Source organism: Lycorma delicatula, chromosome 1, assembly GCF_047948215.1.
Source record: "Lycorma delicatula isolate Av1 chromosome 1, ASM4794821v1, whole genome shotgun sequence".
Classification (NCBI taxonomy): Eukaryota; Metazoa; Arthropoda; class Insecta; order Hemiptera; family Fulgoridae; genus Lycorma; species Lycorma delicatula.
In genome coordinates, this window is record NC_134455.1 from 296205697 (window position 1) to 296232662 (window position 26966).

General features: G+C 29.3%; 1 protein-coding gene across 1 annotated transcript in view; it reads left to right on the plus strand.

The window, feature by feature from the left end:
• The window catches only part of LOC142317855 (peripheral plasma membrane protein CASK-like), a 391942-nt gene that overhangs the window by 185640 nt on the left and 179336 nt on the right, over window positions 1–26966 (plus strand). The window contains exons 2-5 of the mRNA XM_075354404.1: window positions 9492–9604; window positions 15911–16016; window positions 20313–20390; window positions 25040–25215. Coding sequence (XP_075210519.1) covers window positions 9492–9604; window positions 15911–16016; window positions 20313–20390; window positions 25040–25215 — 473 coding nt within the window. The remainder of the gene's footprint in view (window positions 1–9491; window positions 9605–15910; window positions 16017–20312; window positions 20391–25039; window positions 25216–26966) is intronic.

Below are 26966 nucleotides of genomic sequence, written 5' to 3' on the forward strand. Positions count from 1 at the left end.
TTAAATAAATCTCTAATTTGAGATCCTACAAAGCTTCCTTCTTTGAGTTTTGTTTCACAAATCTTTGTTTTTTAAGTAAGCAAATCCAAGCCCGCTTCGATTGATTTCACCAAATCTTTCATAAGCCCCAGTTTTGTATAGAGTGAAAGTAAATAAATTTTTTTTGAATCAACAAGCGGTGCATTAACAACATTATTCTTTCCTTGTGTTAATGCTGTTCGGTTTGGCCGTTCTTTCTGTACGTAATGATTTTGTTTCGGCACCACCAAGTAGGGGTCGAAACTCTAGTTCTCGTCAAAAGGTAACGTAATTGACCGTTACCTTATCCTGAAAGTTACATTATTTTACTTTTGACGGTTTTAAAAGTATTGAGGGTTTTCCATACTTTTGATTCATCTGTATAACATAAGAAACATCTGAAATTTTAACATATTTGTATTTTTAAGAGATTGAAGTGTCAGTGTTTTTTAGGTTATTTTTCTCGAATTGTAAGGCATTATTTTGCACAAAAAGTAAAGCGGTTTGCTTTGATATACTATTTATCATTGGGCAGATGTTCATAGCCGATAAAAGATTGATTTATTACGCTATATTTGATTGTTGACTATTATATTACGATGACTTGAGTGGATATAAATAATTTTTTTTTTTTAAATTACGCTCCCATGTAATTTTAGATTTATATCGACCTGCTCGCGGTGTGTATTTTTTACGTTACTTTTTAAAACTGTCTATAAAAAAGTCCCGGTCTGTAAAGAGTGCCAGTATAAAACAGGAGATTATTTTCCATATATTTACTTAAAGGAACCTTTACCGAATAAGCCTATTGCTACTTTTAATGCATTAGTTGTAAACCAAAAAGTGGCCGTTAAATGCGTCAAATGAAGACGAGCTATGATTTTATTTGCGTATTCTATATATTTTAAAATAATTTTTATTTTTTTTAAATGTATAAAGCTAATTTCATAATATTATTTATAAGTTTAAAAAGCAGTAATGTGTTTGTTTATCGCAGTTCAAAATAGTGAAGAGATACAAGTTTAAAATGTATTCTCGTAAAATAAAAATAAAATTAAATGTTATTCTGAAATAGTACTGCAAAATTAAAATTAAAAATTTAACGTTTTTCTTTTTATTGAATCATATTTACACGTTTCAGTAAAATCGTATTGAGAATATTTTATTTTATCGGCGTTTAAGTTAAAGAAGCTTGCGTATGTTTTCTTTTTCTTGCGGCGAATTTCTTTCATTTTTCTTAACGTGTACTTACAGAATTGAATTCTAAATCTGTTGATTTAAATTAATCAGTTTTGTAATTCTTTTGTATTAAGTTCTGTTATGCTTACATTTCTGCTATTAAAATAAAATATATTTTCTTTTCATTTTAATTCGTTTTGTCTCTTGTAACATAGAAAGTTCCACTCTTAAAAAGTTAAAAAATTCATTTTTAATATAGAAAGAAGAATAAAGCAAGAGATAACTGTAATCGGGCTTCTGTCCAAAACCTATAATTGCCGGAGTGAATGATTAAATTATAAGTACTCATTAATATGTAAGTAAAAAGGCGATTTTTGGTTTACATTAAAAAGTAATCTTCGTAATCGCGGCTTTAATCGTTTTAAAGTAGTTAATTATACGGACTTTGTATTAAACGGAATAGTAAAATCATATTTTACTTTAAAGCAAACATTTTTTTAAACTATTTTAACAAATTATACATTTTATATGTCGCATGATAATAGTTCATTATTATAATGAAAAATAGATACAATTAGTTGCATAAAAAATGGTTGAGGGGAATGTCACTTTGAAAGAAATACGCATGTGCGGCCTTCACTTGCCGATTCCCTTTAGCAACCGATTTTCTTTACACAGTAGTACGGTACAATCTCCTTCTTCGCGGGGGTTAGAGACCGTAAAAATGCCGCAAATACAGAAAACCGCGAATGTAGAACGGAACTGATCTCGTTTAAGGAAAAATGGTTAGGTTCTATGTAAAATGAAAAAAATCATGCGTACTTACTTAGGACCATGTTATTGATGAAATACAGACGGCAACATTAATCATAAGCACTGGTTTAGTACAGTACATACGTAACTACACAAAAAAATATTTAACAAAATACAGTATTATATTTCCTAATTTACTCGTAAACATTTACCGAACTGTTTAATTTAAAAACTCACAACAGTACGTGCAATATGTACTGTATTAGAAAACGGTATTACATGTTGAAATTGTACTCTGTAATCGCCTTAAACAAGAAAACAGTACTGCGTACACTAAAACTAAAATTACTGTAAAGGGGATTTACAAAACTAACCTACAGTATTTTTGATTGTATTTACAAAAATGTGTAATTATTTCTTGTCTTAAATCGGTGTAAAGTTCTGTGTATTCTTCATGGCATCTTCAATTTTCCGCTTAAAGATTAAGCTTCTATTCAAAGATGGATCAGCGTCTATAAAAAAACTGGATAAGTTCATGGGATAGTTTATTGCCTTCGGTAAGCGTTTTCACATTTAACCCTTTTTCGTATCTTCTACATCATCAAGCTCATATTCTACCTGCGTCATTAAATCTTTTAATATTTCAATTTTTTAATGTCACTACGTAATGTAATGTACACGAATACGGAAAATTTTAGCCGTGAATATAGAAAAGACATCGCAAAATATTGCACCACGAGTAACGAAATCGCGAATACGGATAGCGCGAATAAGAAGAATTCACTGTATTATTTTTACGCTTATAATCTGCTTAAAACGGATGTGTGCGGAATTGTTTCAAATATCAACGTGAGGTAACTGTCACTGTATTCAGTTATCGTTTAATAATCCGAAGAAACGCCGAGTCATTCTTCTTTTGTTAATGTATACATATTTATTCCAAAAGAAAAAAAAAACTTTAGATTCGTACTAAAGTTAAAATTATAATTTTATAATACCGATTAGCGTTGGAAATATCATTATTAAAAGATTATTATTTATTTGCAACAGCCATTTTTATGATTTTAAATTTACAGTTCTTATTTTCAGGCATTTAATTACTTTTTGTTTATTTACTATTATTAATGCGTGGTGTGCGCGCGTGTGTATATATATATATATATATATATTGAATGATTTGCTAACAAAATTGCCGTTGCTGAAGTCTGTGTTACATTTATATTTTCCCGATGTCACTGAGCACTGTTTTTATTTCGTATATATTATTTTACGGTATTAGTTGCGTTTTATATTATCTTCTTTACATAATATGAGCACTTTGGGGGCTCAGATGCGGCTGAATGATAGACTGTTCTAACTTAAACTGCTTCGGATATAGCGTTAAACCCTTTTAGTTTCTGTCTCTGGGTGGTACACTCTTTGTCGCCTGAGCATGAAATAGTAAACGCGATATTAAACCTTCACTGTAGGTACAAAATGAGTTCCAAGTAGCACATTACTTTTCTTACATTGGCTTTTCCTTAACAGTATGGTTTTATCCTTAAAAAATGAACGTAAATTTTTAAAGTATATGTATATTGTCGCGTGTTCCCGGTTCGATCAGGATATTGATAGATTGATAATTAAGAATGTTTATATAATTACAATTTATTTGTTTAAAACATAAGTAAAACCAGACAAATCAATAATAATGACAATAGTAATAATAATAATAGTACGACAATCATAAAACAAATAATACGAAAAAGTATAGTAAGCGCAACTACAGTAATATTCAGAATAATAGTAATAATAACAGACAAATTAAAAAAAAAACATCTCACAGTAATAATTAGAATAATGACAATAATGGCAACTGTAAACAGTAATAATATTAAATGTCAATAACAAACAAATAATCATAAATGTCAATAATCACAAATACTAATAATAATAATAAACAGCGATTACATACAAAACAGAATTTAAAGTAATCGTCAGGATTTATTCACAGGTAGATAAATAATGAAAACTAGAATTCAGTCCCATTGACAAAAGACATTACCATGACCGCCATTCTTAACACTTTTAACCACTAGTCTTGTATTAAAAACAATAGTACAATAGATAAGACAAGTATAAAATTCTTAATGCAGATACCTTTGCTGTTCGCAAATAAAACTACCCTAATAGTTTATGAATGAAATTAGGCCTGGTGAACCGCATGATGGCCATATTCATGAGTTATATTGGAATTGTAGGCCTTCAATAGATACAATACCACGTAGAATTTTAGTTGACGAACATGTTGTACAACTTCTTGTTTTAACGTGAAGTTGTACTTCTTGTCGAAATGGCTTATCTAGTGGTAGCTTACGGCTAGAGCTTCATTCATCATGCCGGCGTTATCTGAAGTGTAACATGTTAGGTTTATATTTTTGTATATAATGTTTCTGAAGTTTTAGTAAATGTATAAATGTAAAGATTTTTATATGTAATTTGAAAAAAAATATTTGTTTCCGAAACTACGAAATAAGAAAGTAATGAATCATTTTTCATTAATAATGAAACGGGATTTAAAAAAAATATGTATTACTAGTATAAACGTTCCTTTGCATCCATCACATCATTGAAATACGACCACAAATAAGTGACCGAGTGGAAAATAGAATTGGTGTAGAAAAAATATGGTGGATCATCTCAATAATTTTTTTGTTGAGGTAATTCTGTTCCAACACTTACAAACTTTTTACCTCATCGGTTCTGGAGAATGAAGATTGTATTTCCATTTCAGTGAGCCGCCTCAAGTTTTCAGATTACAATTACAAGTTTTCAGAATAAAGTTACAGATCTTTGTTTATTGCCGGTAAATAATTATGTTTTGTGTAGGTTGATTTTAGTAAAGTAAAAACAAAATATAAAACTATATGCGCTTTATCAGACCAGGCTCTACAACTGTTTTCTTGTACTATATAATATTTTATCCCTTGATCAAGGTTCTTATTACGCTTTCATTTCCGTTTTTAATAAATTACATAAAAATGTAAAAGATGTTTTGTCAGATTTATTTAAAATTAAATATTTTAGAAAAAATTTTTAAAAAGTACTTGTCGTTTCGTACGCGTTACGTTAGTGATTATTATTAGTGTTACTTTAAATTTTTTTTATTTACTTATCAAAACGAACATAGCTGTATAAAGGTTGTTACAAAAAAAATTCCTGATTGAAATTTCTGTTAATTGGAAAACTGTAGTTTACTCTGTTGATTTTTATCGATTTCTCGATTAAAAACAGTTCCTACAAATTTTTTGAACAATTATGCTGAAATTTTTAATAGCACTAAACTTTGCATGATTTGCACTATCTTTTATTGATTGATTTTAAACTTAATGACCTGTTCCATAATAAAGCCGAAAAGTTGAATGTTGCCTTATTACCTTCCTATCACATTTCTACGCAATTACATCTTATTGTTTAAAAAAGTTCTCTGATTAGGTACTTTTTTTTACGTAATTGCTGGAAATTGATCATCGATAATCGTCAACTCAAAAACGTCCAAATTGGGCGAGCACAATGAGGAATGGTAAGTGGTTGAACAGTTAATAGGCATACTACTTTAAGAAAAGAATCTGTTTTACAATTTTTAACTTTTAACTCAAGATTAAAAAATACTTAAAAATGATGATTAATTAAATTTACCCTTCAGTTTAAAAAAAAAAAAAACAAAACATTTCAGTAATCAATGAGATTACATAGATAACAAAAAATATAGTACTCAATGAAAGTAATTCGGAATAAGATAATTTCCATTTTATTAATGTAGTTAATGAATTATTCAGTTTCTAATTCATTGGCAGAGATAACGAACTTGGTATAATTAGATAAATGTGAATTATCTGCACCATCTTATGTTTATCTACTTAAATATTTCACGATAAATGCCTTCTAAATTATTTTTATTTACTTCTAAGTTATTTTAGTCACTTCTAAGTTCTATTTAATAATTTTGTGCTGTTTCGTCTTGCATAGATCAAGATTTTTCTGTGGTTTTCTTTGATCCTTCCAGGAAAAAGTTAGGAAAGCTTTTTTTTTGTAATAGTACACTTACCATTCCTGTTCTTTTGTTATCCACCAATCAGTTGATGTCAGTAATAATAGAAGGGTTGCCTAGATGTATTGCATATAATCCTATTTTTTTTTTGTACTCATCAGAAAGTGATATATATATATGTTTGGTTATTAGTATGTTTACATTTTTAGTGTGTTATTCTGTCTATAGCAGAATGTAAAAGTTTTTCATTGTTATTATTTTTTAACCCTAATCAATGAACATTAACCAAGTTGTGTAATCCGCAAAAAATAAAAAAAATTAACTCTTTGTTTTGGCGAAAATAGATCGATATAGGGAGAGTTGGGAAATACACTTAACGTGGGTAACGCTGGTGAGCTTTTGGATATATATATATATATATATATATATATATATATATACAAAGAGAACCAAGTAAATTACCATGTAAGAAATAGATTTTCAGGTTCAAATAGGATTTCAGATCTAATCCTTGATAAATTGAAGAAAAGTAAATTCTTAGTTATGTTTATTATTTCACTGAATTGTTTTTCCCCGCCCCTCAGAACCGATCCCGCAATTAAGCATAAATACAGCTCCGGGGAGTGCTATCGCCCATACTACCTCGGCAAAACTCAAGGTCCCACCCAGGTAGCCGGAACGCGGTCTTTAGTCGCCATGCGTCAAATGAGGGGGTCCCGAAGGGATCCCCCACCGGGACTACAGTCTTACATTCCCCCCGCTTTGCTTCTAATGGAGAACCCCCGAAGGATTCCCCACCGTGACTACGGTCTTATTTACCCCTCCCATGGCTCCGCCAGGAGTCCCCGTCCACTCATCGATGATAGGACGCCGAAGCGTCCCATCCTTCCTACACAAGACTATCCCGAGCCGAGGCCACCATAATTCTATGCTCCACAGTGAGTACAACTCACTTCCGGTGTACATTTCTGCAACCTTGGCCCCCCCAAAGCGTGGCCAGAGGTTTTGCAGGAAGTGCAGCGGGCTTCCTTCTGGCAATTCATTTTGACAGGGCCAACTTCCTCGCAGTTAAAACATTGGCCGATCCTGTCAGGACCACTACACAGCTTTCCCCGGTGCCCCGTATCCCAACAACGGAAGCACCGCTGTTTCAGCGACCGGCGCATTACTCTGCGGGCCACCCATCCAATCCGCACCCGGCCGTCGTATAGCAGTCTATCCGCCAGGCTGGTGGCAAAGCTAGCGTCACTACCTGAGTGGTCCCGTGGGATGTTCCCATCGAAAGAACATCAGTCATAACAGAGTCAACACGAGGTAACGCGACGAAGATCCTCATGAACTCTTCTGGGGTTAAGGCATCCACATTCTTAATAAAGACGTGGACCCGCCTATCTTCCTACACCGTCGTAACACCATCTATCTTCTCCCTCATCATCCTCACCCTTTGCCGCTCAGCATCGTCCCCCTCTGCCCCCATTCGAATAAAGTTTAACCATATTGTCGCGTGATCGCGGCTCGATCAGGATAATTAGAGATTGACAGTTGAAAATAGTACAATAGATAATATAAATATAAAATTATTTTACTGCAAATACCCTTCTTGTTCACAAATAAAACTATCCTAACAATTTATGAGTGAAATTTAGTACATTACCTCTTTCACTTATAGTCTAATTCACTGAACCACTTCTTATTTTCATGTATTGGAATAACTTGTGGCATCACCTTAAGTTTGTCAAAATTAATTCACTAGAAATTCGCTCCTTCAATGACCTTGTGGAATACTTTCTTTTAAAACTCACATAATAACTTCTCTATCGCAGAACTCTCCTCTATTGCAGACTCACATCTCGCAGACTGACCTTCTACAGAACTAATTTCAACTGGTCTTCCCTGGAGTATTTATACTCCTATCCTTCTTACCTGCCTGACCAGACCCAACTCAAAGCGTGAGAATGATTGTCTGCCCTCAAATATTCCCATGAAATTCTTACCCCGGTCCAGTAACTCTTCTCGTGGGACAACATCTGTTTAGGTGTGTCAGTGGCAGCTTTACAAAGGACGGTTGTTAAATGGACTTGTTACCATTAGTAAAAGAGTTTCTTTTAGCCCCTTTCTGGATTCCTCCCATTATTATATTTTCTACTACTTTTTTCTTAATTGGCAGGAATCTGTTACCGAGGTTTGTTATACCGGTCTTGTTGCAATATAAATTTAAGATACAAATAAAATAAAAAGGAATTAAATATATATTACATTTGTAGTTGAGACTTTGATCCAAATAAATAGGTTTTGCATGATAAATATTGTGATTTGGCAAATATATTTCTGGCTTATTTTCAGAGTTTCATCAGTCACCTAGCAGGAGTTTCAACACATTTTAAAACTTAATTCTCCCTTCCTAGATACAGAGTGATTATGAAAAGCTATCAGATATGTTGAGTAGAGATAGATATATATATTCCTGATTGCAATAGATATCACTTGGGAAAGCTTGGTGGTTAGTTGGACGATAACTGGTAAACTGTTGGTTCAAAAATTTAAAAAAATCAATGAAATGAAATTTTATGATTTGCTAGAAAAGTGATACAGGATTAAAAAAATGACTGCAGTAGATTTTTCCTGTTGTTATGGAGCAAATTTGAAGTTTGAAAGCTTTCAAACTTCACGGCAAAGTGCTAATCCAACTTATATCCAACTAATATAGATTACTGTAAGCTTATGGCTCCGTGTCTACAATTGAAAATAAATTAATCAAAACCCAGTATTTAGTTTATGTTTATTTAATAAAATAAAGGGATCAGCCTGTACAGAAATTTTAAACTGACTTCAGAATGTGTTTAATTTAGTTTTGTAACTTCTCACAATTACATTATTGAAATTTTTACACATTATAAAGTATATCTCATATGTAACAGCTAAGTAATAAATAAATGCTGAGTAAAATTTTTTTAAATTTCTATTTTCCTCAATTGGAAGAAAATACCATAAATGATAAATTTTTGTTACTGACATTTTTAATGAATTATCAGTTTCTAGTAACCCTGAAATTATTTCATGTAATTTTATGAATATGTTTTGGTGTCTGCGCGTACTTGTGAGGAGGAGCATCATTCTTTTTCTGTTTAGCCTTTGAAACTGCCATAAGATATTATTACTTCAGAGGATTAATGAGGATGATATGTATGAATGAAAATGAAGTGTAGTCTTGTATACTCTCAGGTCGACCATTCCTAAGATGTATGGTTAGTTGAAGCCCAATCACCAAAGAACACCGATATCCACGATCTAGTATTCAAATCTGTAATGTAACTGCCTTCACTAGGATTTGAACCTTAGAACTCTCAACTTCAAAATCAGCTGATTTGTGATGATAAGTTCACCCACTAGACCAACCTGGTGGGTCAAAGGAGGAGCATTAGTAAATATGTGTGGTTTTCAAATTTAAAATGGAAAAAAAGTGTGATTATAAAACAAAATATTCTAACTCTTGGCATTTTTATTTGTGCAGGGGTCCATTTAGCTTAGTCAGAAGATGTATCCACAGGCAGACAGGACAACAGTTTGCAGTGAAGATAGTTGATGTCGGCAAGTTTACTTCTAGTCCTGGCCTTAGCACATCAGGTAATTTAATATATTTATGAAAATTCATTATAATATATGTTTTCAGGTATGCTTTTTTTTATTTACATTTTTTCTGAGAAAAAAGTTTCTATTAAAAAAATTTAACAATTTAATTTAATTTAAAAGTTTAACAAACATTTTTTACATGGTTTTTTTCTTGCTGTTTTTTAATTTTTTTTTAAGAATATAATTAAATATATTTTTTAAATCCATTTAGTTAACTTTCTGTTTCTGTTTTTTCCTTTATTTGTCAGAAGTAACAAAATGAGCAGAAGCAAACGTAAAATAGTGATCTGTTAAATACGACATAAATATATAACATTATTATAATAAAGTAGAGTCATTTTTCTTTTTTAGCATACGCATTTATGCTTATTTTCATATATATAAATTTTCTTTAATTCGTAAAAATGTGCGTCCAAGATTAGGTTAGTCTCCAATTTTATTACATATATGACTGATATCATTCTTAATTAATGTTTCTTTATGATTATTATTAAAACATCTTGCTTTTATTATTATAATATAATTATATTTACTTACTCTTCAACTGTTAAGTTATAAGTATTGACAGATAGATATGATTACTGCAGTTGTTTTCTTTGTAAATTAAAATTTTATTAGTTGTAAATTAACATAATGACTGTTTATTTATACAGTATTCTGTGATATCTTGACACACCAGATTGTCATCTTAATTCTTGAATGCTGATGTGCTTCAGAAGTGATTTGTAAGATGTGGGATTATTTGCAAAATATTGAATCTTTTTTTGTCAATAAATTTACATGTTGTTAATTGTCTGTTAACATTTCACATGGCTTGTTCGGTTTAAGCATAATAATGTATAAATTAATTATCTTAGAGTCTATACTCTGCTATTACAATTTTCTTTGTGTGATCTAACTACAAACTTATTTATAACATAAATTTGAAGTACATGGTGTACAAAAAAATCATAGCGGGTTTTCAAGCTGTTTAATACATCTTAACTTTATAGTAATGAATCATAAATAAAATTACAGTTTTTCCTTACAAGTGTACAATGTGAGCACCTTTCGTCACATGGCACATATCTAACCAATACGACAGTTTATCCCAACTTTATTCAGCATATCTGGAATTTTTGAAGCGACAGCTGCTTCAGTCATGTGTGCCTCAAATCAATTAGATCAGTAGATAACGAAGATACGTACACAAAATCATTTATAAAACCCTAAAGGCAAAAATCAAATGTGATCAGATCAGGTAACTTGGAAGCCACTGCAAATAAACTCTGTCATCAGGTCCATGCCAACTGATCCAGCAGCTGGGAAAAATATAATTCAACTGACCTGGTACAAAGTTATGCCAATAATGTGGTGTACCATCATGTTGCCAAGTAAAATACTTTGGTCCACCTTGCAGTCTAGAAAAGAGCTGTGTATGTAGGATATCCAAATGATCAATTCCTGTCATGTTTATGTCTGCAAAAAACTTACTTGGTCAATAAACTTACTTGGATTTGAACAGTCAATAAACTTACTCTCAGGATATTGCAAATAAAATATTTAATTTTGAGGAGCCCCTTTTGTATTGTAAGAGTTAGTAGGATTTTCAGACTACCAGATACAGAGATTACATGTATTAATTCTTCCACTAAGTGAAATTTTGGCTTATCATAAACATAATGTGATTGAGAAAGTTGTCATCTTTAAACTGAAAAATTTTTATCATGAAGTCAGCATGCACATAGTGTAGTCTTCAAAGCTTGTAACAGTTGTAAATAGCCTGTATGCATATGTTCCTTAAAATATTCCACACTGTCATCACCAGCATTGCTGTTAACCTTCCTAACAGATTTTTTAGGACTTCGCAGGAAAGACCTTAATGTTCAACATCTAGGATACCCTTGGTCATTCCATACTCTTCCCTTTACATAGATATCTCATTTCAAACTGATAATGCCATCGATGAATGCTATTGTCATTTGAAGAATCACAGTTAAACTTTCTGCAGATCACTTATTGAACTGTAACAGTTGAATGGACAGATTCACTTTTAGCAAACTGTAAAACATAGAAACTTTTCTGTTCAGTAGTTGCCATATTTACTAGTGACACTATCAAACTGAAAGATATGTGCGTGGTCATAGACCACGCATGCAACTTAAACTGTCTTTTTTACTGTTTGATTCTGGCCTTAAAACAATACTGTGCACCTCACTCAAGAGATATTATAGTAAATCAAAAGCTCAGTATTCTTTTTTGTATATCCAGTGTTACTGTAGAATTTATCTGATATCTAAACTATTAAGATTCCACGGTAATGTTTCACCATGAAAATCAGAAGAAAAATTAGGAATGTGAATTAACTTTTTTTGTCATTTTTTATATGAAATAAAAGTTTAGAATTTTATGAGTACATAGCATTTTCATTCCTAGTTGAATTGATAGTTTATCATAACTTTTGCTTCATATTTGTGACATAATAATAAAAAAGGTGTGTATACAACAGTGGGTAGCATGATTCCCACTTACAAATAATACTCATACACTTTATTACAAAAATGTTGTATTAATTAATTACTTATGCAATTTTTCAGTTATTTTTTAAAAATAATTCATATCCTACTTATGCATTTTGTACTTTTAATGCTTTCCTTTTTAATATTACATGGCCCACTTATCTTGCTGTAAAAATTAGCATTTAAAGAAATATACAATGGAGCTCTTGTTTATGGTGTATTTACATATGCATGCCAATCAGTTTACTAATCTATGCAACAAAAGATTCTCCTGAAATATTAAAATTTTGAATGGCATATTGCTAAGAGGTATTTTTCTTAAAATCAACTGTGTCAGAGATTATTCACTATAGATTAACTCTCTACTCTAATTCATACATTATTTTTTAAGGTTGTTCTGTTTCCGAGACATAATAAAATGTACTTATTTTCTGAAAGTATTATCTCACTTAATTCTCCTGTTAAGTGGAGCAGTATTTCACAAATATTTTTGTGTTTTTATAGTTTATACTTGTATTTTATAGTTTTTATACAGGGAATGGACTTAATAGATTCACAACACTAAATGATATTCTAGAAATGTAAAATTTTTTTTCTTTTCGAATATTTTTTTCAAGTCAGCATGTACTTTGTATTACTAACAGGATTGAGATGTGAGACTAATAAATTTATTTAAGAAAGTATAAATTTTTAAGTCATAAGTTATTGAAAAGAAAAATGAATTCAAGCTAAAACACATGTATGTTTCATGAATTGTGAAAAGGTGTTTGATTGAGTCTCTTAGATACACTTACTGTGCATACTTTATAAGGAGAGGTTATTCTATGCATATTGTAAAGGTACTGCAATGTCTGTTCATTATAAATCACAGATAATAATAGTTTTAAGTATAAATAGAACAGAACCTATATAAATTATGGAGGGTAAAAGACAAGGGTGTGGTTAGTCATGCGCTGCGCTTCATTCTGCATATCGATGACATTGTTAGATATTGGAAAGAGTATTTTAATTTAAAGTCTGATCATGCTGATTCTCAGTTAAATTCATAATATTTTTTGTGACTAAAAAAATTATTCACGAAATTGAGAAAAACATTAAAGATAAATATTATGAATAGAATCTGTTTCCTGAAAACTGTAAGAAATCCATTACGAAAAAAACAATTACATCATTTAACATGAAATTTCTCAAAACTGTAATTGAAAGTAATTATTTAAGAAGATTTTTATTTCAGTTATTTAGGTTATGAAATAAGTTATAAAGTATTTTTTGGGTTATGAAATAACTATGACAACACAAAGGAATAGATTAAGTAGACAACAGTTGATGTGCTGCTGTACCTGGAAAGACACAGCAATAAAATTTTATAGAGTGATAGACACCATTATTAATGTATAGAATTTAAATTTGGACTGAGATAAAAGAAGAAAGGGCAGACAAAACCTGTTAAGAAGGAATTCTTGAAACGGGTGAAGGATATCACCTATGTATTGTTGATCCAGCTATAAATTGTGAAATATAAGGGCTGAATTTAAAATATATTTCATGAATGAAATGCATGCTAGTTGTAGTACGTGTTTAGAAAGAAGAATGAACGGTGTCCAGACAGATTCTGTCTTTCAAACTGTTGGTAGAAAAAATGTTGAAAAGCACCTAAAATGACCATTACAATGAAGACAGAACAAGCAACAGTCTCTCCTCATTGTAAAGAAAAAGAAAAAAATTTTAATCTTAGCATTTTATTATTTATTCAAGTCTCTGACAACTACAAGTCTATGCCTAATTGCAGCTATCCTATCCTTTTTTCTTTGAATATGTTATGAAATGAAATGAATTTTGTAGCAACTGAAAAATGTCAAGCCTGACTGCGATTCGAACTTAGAAAATTCTAGATGAATAATAAAGTCGCTACCAGTTTGCCATGAAGAGTTTCATTGTAACTATAAATGTAACCATTCCTTCGTGTGTTGGGTAAATTCAGTTTTGCTAAACCAAACTCAAAATTCTCAAAGCTCATTAACTATACAATAACAGTTATTTATATATGTATATATAAAATTACATTTAAATTCTATTGATTAAACCACCTTGTACAGAATATTGAGATAAGATACATCTCACCCTAACTCTTTATGAAAGTACTTTTGCAGGATCTCGTGTCCTCAGTCATGATTGAATTATTTTTAAAAATGTTAAAATCTAAAAATACTAAAATAAACCTTTTTATTTTAAAATATTAAAAAGCTATTTTAATAATACTAAAAAAAAATATTTACTAACAAATATTTAAAACAGGTTTATTTTAGTATTTTTTAATTTAAAAATGTTTAATATCTTTTTAATATGCAGTTTAATTAAACAAATAATTCAATCATGACTGAGAACATGGGATCCTGCAAAAGTACTTTAATGAAAAGTTAGGGTAAGATATATATATATATATATCTTATCTCAATATTCTGTATTAGATGATTTATATTAATAGAATTCAAAATATAGTATGTTTTTTAAGTATATTTAATAAATATTTCCTAACAATTTATTTATATTTAATAACTTTTTTCATGCTGTTTAAATGTTTATGAGTTCCAAACAATATTGGTTTTCAGTTTTAAAATAATCCCATGTGGGTCAGATGTTATATTTATAGTATCTCATATGAAATTATTTAGATATCCTTTTGTTTTTTGCACACAATGTGTGTAAGTTAAACCAGTCATCCTGGAATTAAATTGTACAAACCAATAAATCACTGTCCTAGTTGGATTAAAAAAAAAATATGCAAAGTACAAGAAATTATTATTAAAATACATATATTTTCTTCTAAGATTATCATAATTTTTATATTAGCTAAGGTAGACAACTGTACTAAATAAAAAAAAAAGTTAAATGTACAGAAAATTTTGAAAAATGGCTGCTGGTTTTTTAAGAAAATTACAATAAATGTAGAACAAAAAATAATGTATTAAACTTTTAAAATATAAATAAATTTAGTAATAAAAAAGTAATTAATTGTAGGAGATCATTATAAAAAAGGTTTAAAAATTTATTGAATGAAGTGAATGGAGAAGTCTTTCTTGAACTGTTATTGCCTTTTACTTAATACAACTTTTACAATTAGTTTGCTTTCAAACTGTGCTTCATTCATTTTTATTGAATTTTAAACCAGTGGCTAATTTTGCTGAGGTATGATTACAAAAAATCACTTCCTTTGATAATTGTTTTGCTGGGCCACTTCTTTCAAGTTATTACTGCATTTTTTCTGAATTCCAACACATAAATTTCTGTGGAAGTTATATTTTTATATTGTAATAACTGCTAAAAAATGGCGGTGAGTTTGGAGTGAAGAATCAGTGTTTTATTTTAGATTTTTGTAATATAAATGTATTTACTTAGTTTAAATTCTCGTTTATATCTTTATATCCATTTATATCTTAAATGGATTTACTTAATTTAAATTCTCATTTTTATTTTTGTATCCATTTATATCGTAATCTGTGAAAAAATTAATGAGGTAAATTAACCTTTTCGGAAATTATAACACCCCAGATTGTCTCTACGTGAACAAGTGATATTATCGTATAAATCGTATTTGCAGAAGTATGCGTATAAGATTTTTTCTTTAGTTTACAGAGCTGTACAGTCAGTTCCATGAATAGATTACATTTGCATTCAGTTAAGAATTGAATTAGGGTTCAGTGAGAAAATGGGAATTTTAATGTAAATTTTCACTTATATATTTTGATTTTGAATATATTTTAATTAATGTAATATGTTAAATTTGTTTTTTCTTTAATTTCAGATTTAAAAAGAGAAGCAACAATATGTCATATGCTGAAACATCCACACATTGTGGAACTGCTGGAAACTTACAGTTCCGAAGGAATGCTTTATATGGTCTTCGAATAGTGAGTATTAACTTAGGCATTATATTTATTCTGGATAAAAATAGTAAAAAAAACTGTATTAAATAAAGATATTTATTAGAATCTGTTTATTGTATTAAATAACTTGTACATATTTAGTTGAGAATTTATTTGTTAGTCATTTATCTTTTTGCTAAGTGTCTTTTTTTAATGTGTTGTTATTATTCTTATCAGAACATGTAAAACCATTATCTTATCTACTTTTGTTATTGTTTGCTTGTTGTTATAGTCTGCAATAGATATATTTTTTTTACTGATCTATAATTCTTCAATAAGTGTGTATTTATGTAAATGTATGGTTGAAATCTTTTATTGTGTATATAATTTGAATTCTAGAATCCTAACTCACCCTGTTCTATCAAAGTGTGTAAATGCATTTACTATTTGTCAAATGTATTTAAAAAACCTAAATCCAGTAGAACTTCATTTAACTGGAATCTTATTGCCTGACACATTTTTGGGTGAGAGTTTTGGAAAATAAATTCAAAATGAGTTACATTAAATTAGTTCATATGAGTTTTATATTAAATATATCATATGAACTTAAAGATTTCACAACTATAAAAATAAGTAAATACACACAAACACATAAATATACAGAAATTTTTATGTTAAATTTGAAAAATGCACCAATGTATTGTATTACTGGAGCAGTTCTGTAAATTAATGTGCTAATTATTATTTTTCAGTATAGTAATTAGTATTCATTATTGCAGTAATATTATGCATATGATCCTGATCAAGTTCGTAAACTACCCTGATGAGTAGATTCTCCTTCTCATCACCCACCTTTCTTCTTTAGCCCTGATCACTTCTTTTGCATTATTGGTTATGAAGATATATCTGATTCTGTTAGATTCTCCATTTTGAGGATACTGGAACTTTAAAGCGTATGCATGCTTGATATTTCTAGGGGGCTTGTGCCAATGCAGGGACTTGTTTCCTATGTGATGAATGCAAAATAAGTTTAAAGCGCTGAAGTGCCTGTGGGTAGAACTGGGTCTGCTTATTCCATTTAAATTATCTCTTTTTTATTTTCATTTATTTTTTGGGACACCATCATCTCATAAGTACAATATTTGCTAGTTTTTCCAATAAAAAAACAACTAATAATTTGGTTCTTGCAAAATTGTTTGAAAGTGCTTTATTTATTTGTGCATTTTATTGCATTAGTCTGCCAATTCCATTGTTTTTTGTTTAGATTTCGATTGATAGCAATATATTGTTGAATAAAGGATTAATTTTTATATTAATAAATAGTTTAAAAAAATTGGACCCTAGCAGCTGATTATAAGTTTATTAAAATTAATTTTCACATTTTCAAATTACTGGTTTTACTTTTTTAGTCACTGAATACTTTTGTAGGGATTTCTGTAATTGAAAATTTTAATTAATTTTTTTTAAGAAAGTAATCTGTTATGAAGAGCACAAGTCTGTAAGAAATTAATCAGTGGAGACTATAAAAATAGAGAGCTGAAAATGTTCATCATTAATTAAAAAAAAGTAGTTTATGTTTTGATTTCATCAAATCTGAAAGTATAGATGTTTTGGCATCTGAACTTGCTACAACATTTTTTAAAGGCTCACCAATTATTTTTTGCTCTAACACCTTCAATCTCTTATTAAATTTAAATAACAGTACAATTCTGATTTTTTGTCAATAATATTGATTTATTTCAAACCATAAATTAAGCTAAGGTGTATTTATGTGTGCATGTGTCCTCCCTCACCACGTACACATACATACACCTTTTCTCTCTCTGTATGTATTTGCAAGAGAGAGTGAGAGTTATGTCTCTGTATATATATATATATATATATATATATATATATATATATAAAAGAGAGAGAGAGAGAAAGATCCAAACTATTTTAATTCTTAAATTTATTAAAAATAAAAATGAATTTTATTAAAAATTGATCCAGTTATGAATTTAAATGTGGTTATTACTTCTACCAAGTATGAATTTTTGATTAGATTGACAGTTCACTTGTTACAGTGTGTTGCTGTGTAAGAAAAGAAAATTTAATTGTTAGTAATAAAATTATTTGATGAAAATTAAATACTAATTTTTTATTAAAAATGACTCTTTCTTATGTAAGAGATTATTGATAATTTGGATGTCAAATAACCAGACCATATAAAACCTGGATAGCCTAATGAAAAAGTAAAATTTTTAACAACTAAATTAATAACTACTAAGAGAAAATTGGAAACTTTCCACTTAGTATTTATGACATTATGTGTAAGTATCTTCTTATACTTATATTATTCTTATAAATATCCAGAATTGTATTTTGCTCATGCAGTTATGCTTTGAGAATTGTCTTGTGTTACATGTCAGTTGAGATGTTTGTGAGAGCTAACTTATATGAAAGGTACTGTTATCAAATAGAGTAGGTTTTATACTCTAATTTACAAAACACCCTATCATGGGCAGGAGTGCTTTAGGTAGTAGTTTAGTTTTCGTATTTGAAAATCCAGACATGTTCACTGTCCAATTATTCTGAATTACTAATGCTTCATTTTTTTTTTTTTTTTTTTTTTTATTAAGCCAGGAGATACATCAAGCTCAAATTTATTTTTGAGCACTGTTTGCAATAATAATCAGCTGGCTGCTTACACATTTTATGTAGCTAATGTCTGCTCTTGATGTCAAACATATAAAAATTATGTATGATGTGGAGTAGTATTTTCGGTTTTCAGAATTTTAAACTCAACATGTTCATGCTCAGATATTATGTATTATGAAATTTATTCAATATTTTATTAGAAAAAAAACTGCACCAAGGAATTATGATGGGTGCAAATTTATCATTCCTTATATAGGTTACAATTTCTTTTATTTAAAAATATTCATAATTTATGTAAAAGACTGTCTGTTCACATTTAGTCAGGGATTACTTCAGTAAATCTTTTTTTATAGTCATAAATACGAGTAATGTATTAGTACAATTCAATTTTGAACCATGTCAGAGTATTTTTCTGTAAACTATTTATTACTGACTGTATATAATTATTCCAAAAAAATCACTTATCCTTTATTTCCTTCTTTTATTCAGAAGTATGTAATTTTTAAAATTATTCCAACTCAGTAATTAGTGTTTTTACTTAATTTGTTTCCAGTCTATATTTTCTACTATCTTATTTCGTATCTTTATTTTAATTAGGTAGAGTTAAGTTGGGAATGTGTTCTTTATACATCTATATTTTTTAAAGAACAGAATAAAGGTATCACTTGTACAAATGAATGCCACCTTTACAATAGAAATGTTAGAATCTGTTTTAGTGTTTGGTTGTCATACAAAATGAGCTATAAATGTTAAACAAAAGAGTTCAAAGTAGGTTCGTGTGTTTATGGGAATTATATAAAGTGTAGATCAGTTACTTAATTGATGCAGAGCATTCATTATACCAATTAGTAATAAAGATACAAAATGCTTAATGCCACCTACATATTTATTTACCTACCAGGAAAATTAAAAAAAAAAATTAACTTGTAATTTTTCTAACATTTAAAAAAATTCTTGTTAAATGTTTTTTAATCAAAAATTTTTTTGTTCACTCAAGTAACAGTTGAATTCTTTTTTCCAACCAAAACTAAAATTGTGTTTATTGTTCCAAACCACAAAAGTGTTATTGGAACCATAAACACAATTTAGCTTTAACTATAGAACCATAGAACTTTATTTTATGCTATGCTAGATATTTGACTATTATGTAAAATAAACTATAAGTAAAATTTATTGAAAACTGAATTTTATACTTTTGTTTGAGATAAAGTGTGCTTTACCTAATTTTTCGTAACCAATGTGTTATTTTTGAGGAATATTGGCACATTATTCTTTTTTTTTCTTTTTTTTTCACCACATTTACTAGGTAAACACGTTGAAGGTGTCACTAGTAGAGCTGAATATTATTTGCATTTCAGTGGGTTTTTTCATGATGATTTGCAGCTACATATTTGTCTCAGTAAAGAAGGTAACAGGAAACCTTTCCTTGGTCAGCGTGGCATAGCTTTTCTTATTCTTTGAATTGGCATGTCAGTCTTGAGAGTGACTTGTGACTCAGGTTGACCTACAGATCATAATAAGACAGCCTACAGCCATCATGATTATGACACTTAACATGTATATATGGAGTTTACCAAATACTCCATTTATATAGACTTATGCCACATATATGCCATCTACTCATGTACAGTATACACAGAATTTAATCACTGATTTATTATATTACATATACTGATAAATGGTCTTTGTCCTTTGTTTTTCTAGTATGGATGGTTCAGACATCTGCTTTGAGATTGTTAGAAGAGCAACAGCGGGATTTGTATATAGTGAAGCAGTTGCAAGGTATGTGTAAAATAATATGTATATTAAACTAATGATCTTTTTTGCTTTTTGACTATGATTTATATCTTTGAGTCCTATTAATACACTTTAATTTTTACATGTTGAACTACTTTGTTTTTTCCAAATATGATAATTCGTATCTGCTACACAAAAATAAAATCTAGTTCTTATTAAAATTAAAAAAAAAAAAATGTTTCATATGAAGATTATTTTAATTTTTTATTTATTTTCCTCCACCTCCTCTTTGAATGAATTTATTTTTAAATACACAATCAAGGGCTAAATCACAGAGAAGGTTCCTGCAAGATGAGGAAGAAAACTTTTTTAAAAATTTATTTGTTTGAAATTATTTACAAACAGGTAAAAATTAACTTAAGTCGAAAAAAGTAGTTTTGCCGAATAGAAGTGGAACCCTTGTTTTAAGTGAAGAATAAATGTTCCAAGGAAAGTTATTCAAATTTTATTTTCTATTAAAATCTTCCAAGCATGTAATTTAAAAAAAGAAGGTTTGTTATATAGTCTCATGATTCCTATTGGAGAAACTGTTTAAGTAATTCCATTCTAAAGTTTCCAGTATTACATGAAATATGGCGAAAGCCCAGTACCATTGTACAATATGAATTTTCATTTGTAGAGTTGTTATAAACAGACTTAAAAATCTTTGTAAAATTAGGTATTTTAATAATTATTACTGATGTAAATATGTTGTAGTTTTATCATAAGGTGTAATTACAAAAGATAAATTTTGCTTAAAGAGTAGCCTCCTTAAAGTATGTAAAGTGAAAACATAGTCTAAATTTTAATAATGTAAATTTATATGTTTATTTGAAACAAGAAGAGTATACTGTAATACTGTAAAAACAGTAAAACAGATACGAATCAAGATAATGGGCTAACATGAAAATAGCTACAAATAGAAATAACAGGCTTTCATTTAAACGTTATATAAAACAGTGATAATATTAAAGTAAAAAAAAAACTTTGAAATTTCCTATCAACTTGAATTAAGGCATTTTTTAGTTGTGTCAGGGTTTGGAGTCACTTACCAACAGTGAATGGCTGTGATGTTCCAGTCCAGCTGATAAAACTGATAATAAAAAATTTTAAGGTTTTTAATTAATGAAGAAGTTTCTTTTCTGAAGATAATATTTAAAAAAAGAGATATTTTTCATATAAAAATCATTATTTACAACACTACTTAATCATGAAAATTTAAAAATTTTTAAGAACTGGATAAATTAAAAATAAACAATTAAGATATTGGTCTGTTTTTTTTTTTTAATTAAAAAAATATATATATGTTCTTATTCAAAGAGAAAAGCAAAGATTCAATTATTAAAAAAAGTTCTAGGTAGTTAATTGGGTGCTTCATGCACTGATCAGTTGTGCTAACGTTTCTTTTAATATACAAGGTGCGACAATAAAGTAATGAGACTGATGTGAAAAAAAATTTTGCTTACAGTTTTAGTCATGTTTAGTGTTGTCTCCTTCAAAGTAGTTCCCCTCTGATTGCACACACTTATTCCAGCGCTTCTGCCATTGATGGTAACATTTCTGGAACTCATCTTCTGTAATATCCTCCAAGACCCTTGTCACAGCTTTTTGGACATCTTGTGTTGTTTGAAAATGGTTTCCCTTGACCGCCATTTTGACTCTAGGAAATAGAAAAAAGTCGCACGGAGCAATATCTGGTGAATAAGGTGGCTGTGGTAGTACTGAAATTTGTTTTGAGGTTAAAAATTGCTGTACTGACAGAGCAGTATGGGATGGCGCATTATCGTGATGCAGAATCCAATTATCAGCAATGTTGGCACGGACACGAAGAACTCGTTTACGAAGTCTTTCTAAGTTTCTTTGTAGAAATATTGGTTAACTGTTTGTCCAGGAGGCACCCACTCTTTATGAACAATTCCCTTGGAATCGAAGAACCACACAAGCATGCATTTCACTTTTGACTTTGACATGCGAGCTTTTTTTGGTCTGGGTGATCCCTTTGAGCACCATTGTGAACTTTGGCGTTTTGTCTCTGGATCGTATTGAAAAAACCAACCTTCATCACTAGTGATAACACGGCTCAACAAATCTGGATTGATTTCCGTTTGCTCTAACAGATCGGTTGCCACATTTTTCCGTGTTTCTCGCTGTTGTTGTGTGAGATTTTTGGGGACCATTTTTGCACAAATCTTTCTCATACCAAGATCTTCAGTTAATATTAGACGAACCGTTTCTCGATTGATGTTGAGTTCTTCTGCAATCATTTTCACGGATAATCTTCGATCAGATCGTACGATTTCACGCACCCTGGTCAAGTTGACATCTGTCGTGAGGTTGATGGTCGTCTATTGCGGTCTTCATCTTCAACATTCGTTCTGCCTTCACTAAAAATTTTATGCCACCGAAAAACTTGAGCTCTTGACATAACCTCCTCTCCAAAAGCCTTCTGAAGCTTACCATAAGTTGTCGTGGCGTTTTCACCCAATTTAACGCAAAAAGAAATGGCATACCGTTGCGCAATATTTTGCGGTTTCATTTCTGTGACGAGAGACACAAACATGTGTTCACTTATTACAGCACAACTCACGACTGAGCAGTTGCATCAATGTGCTGCTTGGACTAGAAGTAGCTTATAGACCAAGGTCAAAGATGGTGTGCCTACGCAAGCTGCAGGGTTGCTACATCTGGCAAAGAAAAATCAGTCTCATTACTTTATTGTCGCACCTCGTACATCAACACACACCTCAAAATGCCACTCTGCATTTATGCTTGGTAAAGTAACCATTTACTTTAAACAGTTGGTTTTAGGACATTTAAATGTAATAATATCGGCAAATATTCTCTTCAAACTTGTTAAATCTAAATTTTTTTTGTGATGATGGTGATCCGTCATCATCAACTAAATTTTTTATTGTTACTCCCTTATTGTTAATAAACTGTTAGTTTATTGTTACTCCCTTAAGTATGTTCTGTTTAATTCCAGTATTAATTCAGGCATAGATTGTTAGACAGTATTAGAACACAGGTAGATTGTTTTGGTTTTCTTCTTTTTTTTGCTTTGTTGGGGTTGGCAAGAATCAATGGAAGAAAATATCAGAACTGGATGAATATGGAGATGAAGGATGTACTAAATGAAGGAACTTTTATCAAAGGAACTATTAACAGTTTTAATTAATATATCTTATATATGTCTAACTAATTTGTATTTTATAGTTGGATGGGGTTTTTTAACCTGTGTGTGAGTTATTTCGAGGGTGTAAACCTTGTAACATCTTCTTTAGTGTCTTCTTATCTATGTTAAACTTGTTCCTTTTGTTTTTATCATTTGTTATTCAGATGGTAGAATGTAAATCCCCAACTGTTTGCTGTAAAAGTAATTAAAAGTATGATCATATTTCACCCAATCATATTACCTGATCAGATTGATATAATAGGGGTTCAAAAACCAGTTAAAATTAACTGTCATTAATTGTACTTATTTACTGCACCAAAGAACAGGTGAAGGGCAATAATGTTGACTTATTGCCCAACTGATGGGTTATCATCTATTATAGTTAATTTATTTCTATCTAATGAATGAAACAGACTAAGAGACATTTATTTCTCCAGTATTTAAATAATAATTAACATTTAACTATTGCTTTGACCATGAATACACATACTTATATGTATGAAATGAAAATAAAATATAAATAATTTCACTTAGATTAATTTGCAACCAGCTGTAAAACACCAGGATTCAATAAAACTGATAAAATGTGTGTAAGTAACATTAAAATATATATTTTGCAATTGCAATGTTTTCACGCTCTTCAAATAATTTTTTTATAGTCTGATAATAATTCTTTGATAAATATTTCAACTTGTTTGCTCTTGAAGATGCTGAGCTTAAAGTTTTTTTTTCTAGACATATCTGTTTTTAATCAGTTTTCTTCCTCAATACTTTTGAAAGGAGTGCTGACTGCTTTTAGAAACCACGGTTTAGTGTTAGTACTTCATTGATGCTCACCTATTATGCTAGTAACTAGATATTTGCTTAACTAGCTTTTTGAAGACAACAAACTCTTACATCAAAAATATAGCCTCCTATTGGAGAAACTGTTTAAGTAATTCCATTCTAAAGCTTCCAATGCACAAAGGTTCATCCAATTTTTGCTTGGGTTTTTATTTCGCGACCAATCGAACCTTGAAAAAAAAATAACCCTCGTACCATTAAGATAAAATTAAACTAAAGCAGTTATTTGAATAGACTTCAAATATTTAATAATTCTATTATGAATTTTATTTCATTCCATTCACCATTCTTTGATATCTGCTATTTGATTGCATTTTTCAGTATATTAAAGACTGCATTTATGAGTGTTTCTATATTATATAATAAAAATATATTTATACAATGTATAAATAAGTACATAACATGTTAAACACTGTTTTATGAGTGTTGTTTACTACATTATGCAATTTAAATTTTATATATGAAACTATATTTATAGTGCATTAAATTCAGGTGTAAAGAAACTTTTACATTGGCCCAGTAATTTCTGTGTTTTAAATGAATTTTAATAACGTAAAAGTATATGCTTGAATATTCTGATTTATGAATTCTTTTTGGTAATGTTAATTTTTTTTTATAATGTGTTTTTGTTTTGTTACAGCCATTACATGCGGCAGATCCTTGAGGCATTAAGGTACTGTCATGATAATGACATAATTCATCGCGATATTAAACCACATTGTGTACTTCTTGCAAACAAGGAGAATTCTGCTCCTGTTAAATTAGGTGGATTTGGTGTTGCCATTCAGCTGCAGGGTGGAAAGGTTCTTAATGGAGGTGAATATTTATTTATCTAAAAAATTTGTTGTATTGTAAGAATTAGTGACACTTTTTTTATAGTTCTCACTGTATTATTATTTTGTTCATTGCGTACCATGTACTTTCAAAAATGTATTTTTGAGATTTATGCACTGTAAGGTAACTATTTTTTCATAATTCTTTTAGTTTATGTACCGATTAATAATTTTGATTTTACAGATGTTTCCATCAAGCTTTTTTCAGTTCATATTTGTTTGAGTCTATTATTTAGATTTTGTTTCATATGTTGTTCATTATCATGTTTTTGTATTTTTATCTTGATTACTCAATATCAAATATTTGTTAATTATAAACACATTATTTATGTTAAATAACAAATTATCATCGTAATTTTGATAGTTATGTGGTTCTGTGATTTATAAAAAAAGGTGACATAACGTTCAAGAAGATATTAATTGGTCGTGTGAAATTTCTTTGGGAATGGGTTAGTTTTAAAAAAAAACTATGGAGTCAGTAGCTTGGCCTTTGTAAATCACAGTTTTAAAATGTAATCATAATCCTATAATTTATAAATATATATATAATTATAATTATTATATAATTAATAATTATGTAATTTTATAACTTACTCTAAAATAATAGTGTCATTTATAAACTTTTGTGTAAAAATGGTCATGGACAGCTACTGAAGATTTAATGTTTAAAACTGAAATATCAAAATTATATATAGACTAAAATAGTATATATTAACACTCAGTATTTACTTATAATGATTGTTTAACAATTCAAATGGTCATCATCTAGTTTTAGATTTTAAGTAAATCTTTTTTAAGTGTTCTTTGTTTTACCATTTATTTCAATAAATACTTAATGTTGCTTTTTTCATTTCTCCTACTCTGCAATTATAAAAGTAAACTAAATAATTTTAGAATGATAATTATTTCAAGGGAATTTTCTATGTGGAGAAAATTGAATCAATTTTTTGTAATATTGCCCACTTTCTGAGGATGTACTGCCATAATAATGTACTGAATGAAATGGTCAGTAGTTTAAGATAAAATTTATTTTATATGTATTGCTACAAATCCAGTTTAGGAGTATTTTATTTAAGTCAGTTACTTTACTTCAAGTGATAGGCGATTTTTATCGTCCTAATAATAATGTTCTCATAAAGATGTTCAGAAAATACTTTAAATAAAATTCTTAAAGTAAATATTATTTCTCTTGTGTGGCTATCAAAAAGATTTTTACTGAACTGAGCTCAAATAACTACTTACTCCATTCTGCTCTTCAGCTTCACCAGATATTACTCAAATTTCCATTTAAGTGTGTTAATATGGGGTGCTACACTCTGTTAGAATCACTGGAGCCTACTCACATGATGAAAATGATATTTTATAGAGTTAATAAATTTTTTCAGATTATGTAAATTGAACATTTATTTCTCTTTATTCATAATATTTAAATAAGTATCTTTTTACACTCAGAACTTTGTTAATTTCATTATGCTCTTATTAAAAATTAATTCATAATGATTTAATATTATTTATTAAAGTATAAGTGATCAGATTTTTTAAAGATGAGTAGCTTCTATTAAATTCATTCTGTTTCCTTAATTATTTATGTATTTGTTACTTTACTTATTGTGTATTGGAGAGATTGCTTTTCATATACATATTTTATTGTTATAAAGTACATCAACTTGCTATTTTTAGTTTCTCTGAACATGGAATTCATCATACAAGGTTACTATTTGATGATATTTTTCA